We start from the raw sequence: 3,049 nt of genomic DNA, 5'->3' as shown, positions 1-3,049 counted from the left end.
GCCCCCCCCAACCGGTTCCTCTTTGATCCTCTCATCCCCCCCCCTCCTCCCCATAGTTTTGAGCATCCCCCACGTATTGACACCCCCCCCCCCCATGTACCGGGGACCCCCCCCCCCCCAATTGGGGACCCCCCCTCACTTTGGGGGGCCCAGGCCGCTCCAGCCCATTCTTGAAGTCGAAGTTGCCCAGGTCCCGCTCGGGGCCCAGGAACCGGCTCAGCTCGATCTTGCTCCGAAACTTCTCCCCTGTGGGGCTGGAGGGGACCCCAATATCATGGGGGGGGTTGGGGGGGACCAAACCCCCCCCTTCCCCCTCTTTTTGGGGGGTTTTATTGGGGGGGTGCACCCCAAAACCCAATGGGAAACATGGGGATGTATGGAAGGAAAGAGGGAGGGGAAATAGGGGGGGTCTGAGCATCCCAAAGGGACCCCAGCACCCCAAAATAAAGGGGGATGGAGGGGGGGGGGTGCACCCCAAAACCTAATGGGAAACATGGGGATGTATGGAAAGAGGGAGGGGAAATAGGGGGGGTCTGAGCATCCCAAAGGGACCCCAGCACCCCAAAATAAAGGGGGATGGACGGGGGGGGTGCACCCCAAAACCCAATGGGAAACATGGGGATGTATGGAAGGAAAGAGGGCGGGGAAATCGGGGGGGTCTGAGCATCCCAAAGGGACCCCAGCACCCCAAAATAAAGGGGGATGGAGGGGGGGTGCACCCCAAAACCCAATGGGAAACATGGGGATGTATGGAAGGAAAGAGGGAGGGGAAATAGGGGAGGTCTGAGCATCCCAAAGGGACCCCAGCACCCCAAAATAAAGGGGGATGGACAGGGGGGGTGCACCCCAAAACCCAATGGGAAACATGGGGATGTATGGAAAGAGGGAGGGGAAATAGGGGGGGTCTGAGCATCCCAAAGGGACCCCAGCACCCCAAAATAAAGGGGGATGGAGGGGGGGGGGGGTGCACCCCAAAACCCAATGGGAAACATGGGGATGTATGGAAGGAAAGAGGGAGGGGAAATAGGGGAGGTCTGAGCATCCCAAAGGGTCCCCAGCACCCCAAAATAAAGGGGGATGGAGGGGGGGGGGGCTTGAAGAGGTGGATGGGGAGGGGGGAAGTGGGGACCCCATAAGTGTCTCTATTGGGGGTTAGGGGTATGGGGGTCCCATAAATACCTCTATGGGGGGGTTAAGGGCATGGGGGTCCCATAAGTGCCCCTATTGGGGGGTTAAAAGTATGGGGGTCCTATAAGCACCCCTATGGGGGCTAAGAATATGGGGGTCCCATAAGTGCCCATATGGGGGAGTTAAGGGTATGGGGGTCCCACAAACACCCCTATGTGTGGTTAAGAGTACGGGGGTCCCACAAACACCCCTATGGGGGGGTGTTAACGGCACAGGCACCCCACAAGCGCCCCTATGTGTGTTTAAGGGTATGGGGGTCCCACAAACACCCCTATGTGTGTTTAAGGGTACGGGGGTCCCACAAACACCCCTATGGGGGTGTTAAAGACACAGGCACCCCACAAGCCCCCCTATGTGTGTTGGGGGTAAGGTGTGTTTAAGGGTACGGGGGTCCCACAAACACCCCTATGGGGGGGTGTTAAAGGCACAGGCACCCCACAAGCACCCCTATGTGTGTTTAAGGGTACGGGGGTCCCACAAACACCCCTATGTGTGTTTAAGGGTACGGGGGTCCCACAAACACCCCTATGGGGGGGTGTTAAAGGCACAGGCACCCCACAAGCCCCCCTATGTGTGTTTAAGGGCATGGGGGTCCCACAAACACCCCTATGGGGGGGTGTTAAAGGCACAGGCACCCCACAAGCCCCCCCATGTGTGTTTAAGGGTACGGGGGTCCCACAAACACCCCTATGGGGGTGTTAAAGACACAGGCACCCCACAAACACCCCTATGTGTGTTTAAGGGTACGGGGGTCCCACAAACACCCCTATGGGGGTGTTAAAGACACAGGCACCCCACAAGCCCCCCTATGTGTGTTTAAGGGTACGGGGGTCCCACAAACACCCCTATGGGGGGGTGTTAAAGGCACAGGCACCCCACAAGCCCCCCTATGTGTGTTTAAGGGTACGGGGGTCCCACAAGCCCCCCCTATGTGTGTTTAAGGGTACGGGGGTCCCACAAACACCCCTATGGGGGTGTTAAAGACACAGGCACCCCACAAGCCCCCCATGTGTGTTTAAGGGCATGGGGGTCCCACAAGCCCCCCATGTGTGTTTAAGGGTACGGGGGTCCCACAAACACCCCTATGGGGGGGTGTTAAAGGCACAGGCACCCCACAAGCACCCCTATGTGTGTTTAAGGGTACGGGGGTCCCACAAGCCCCCCTATGGGGGTGTTAAAGACACAGGCACCCCACAAGCCCCCCTATGTGTGTTTAAGGGTACGGGGGTCCCACAAACACCCCTATGGGGGTGTTAAAGGCACAGGCACCCCACAAACACCCCTATGTGTGTTTAAGGGTACGGGGGTCCCACAAACACCCCTATGGGGGTGTTAAAGACACAGGCACCCCACAAGCCCCCCTATGTGTGTTTAAGGGCACGGGGGTCCCACAAGCCCCCCTATGGGGGGGTGTTAAAGGCACAGGCACCCCACAAGCCCCCCTATGTGTGTTTAAGGGCACGGGGGTCCCCCCGGCTCCCTCTGGCGCCCCCTCGCGGTTACCTCTGGTAATAGGTGTCGCTGCGCCCGCAGGTGGCTCCCGACTTCCGGAACGCTTCGCGGCGCTTCCAGCCCGGCCCCAGCGCGGGGCAATCAACCCAATTGTCAGCCATGGGGGAGGGGCTACTGCGGGGGGGGAGGGGAGGGGGTCAGGGGGGGAGGGGGGACAGAGCCAGCGCAAAGCCAGCCCGGAAACAGCCCAAAAATACTGAGAACACCCAAAAAAACCACTGAAAACAGCCCAAAAACACTGAAAACACCCAAAAAACACTGAAAACACCAAAAAAACACTGAAAACAGCCCAAAAAACACTGAAAACAGCCCAAAAAACACTGAGAACACCCAAAAAACACTGAGAACA

At 58.6% G+C, this 3,049-nt stretch overlaps 1 protein-coding gene across 1 annotated transcript; it reads right to left on the bottom strand.

The window, feature by feature from the left end:
- Positions 1-100: 100 nt before the first annotated feature.
- On the bottom strand, positions 101-2,814 carry LOC130594197 (methyl-CpG-binding domain protein 1-like; the record flags this gene model as incomplete). Its single annotated transcript, XM_057399928.1, has 2 exons — positions 101-254; positions 2,692-2,814. Coding segments are annotated over 2 exons (277 nt in total), but the record flags the coding sequence as incomplete, so codon positions are not given.
- Positions 2,815-3,049: the final 235 nt, after the last annotated feature.

This window comes from Pezoporus wallicus, unplaced genomic scaffold (genome assembly GCF_028554395.1).
Source record: "Pezoporus wallicus isolate ANWC-B61680 ecotype Strahan unplaced genomic scaffold, APGP_CSIRO_Pwel_v1 contig_9205, whole genome shotgun sequence".
NCBI classification, from domain to species: domain Eukaryota; kingdom Metazoa; phylum Chordata; class Aves; order Psittaciformes; family Psittacidae; genus Pezoporus; species Pezoporus wallicus.
Note: the sequence above shows the minus strand (reverse complement) of the source record. Positions and strands in the feature narration are given on the sequence as shown.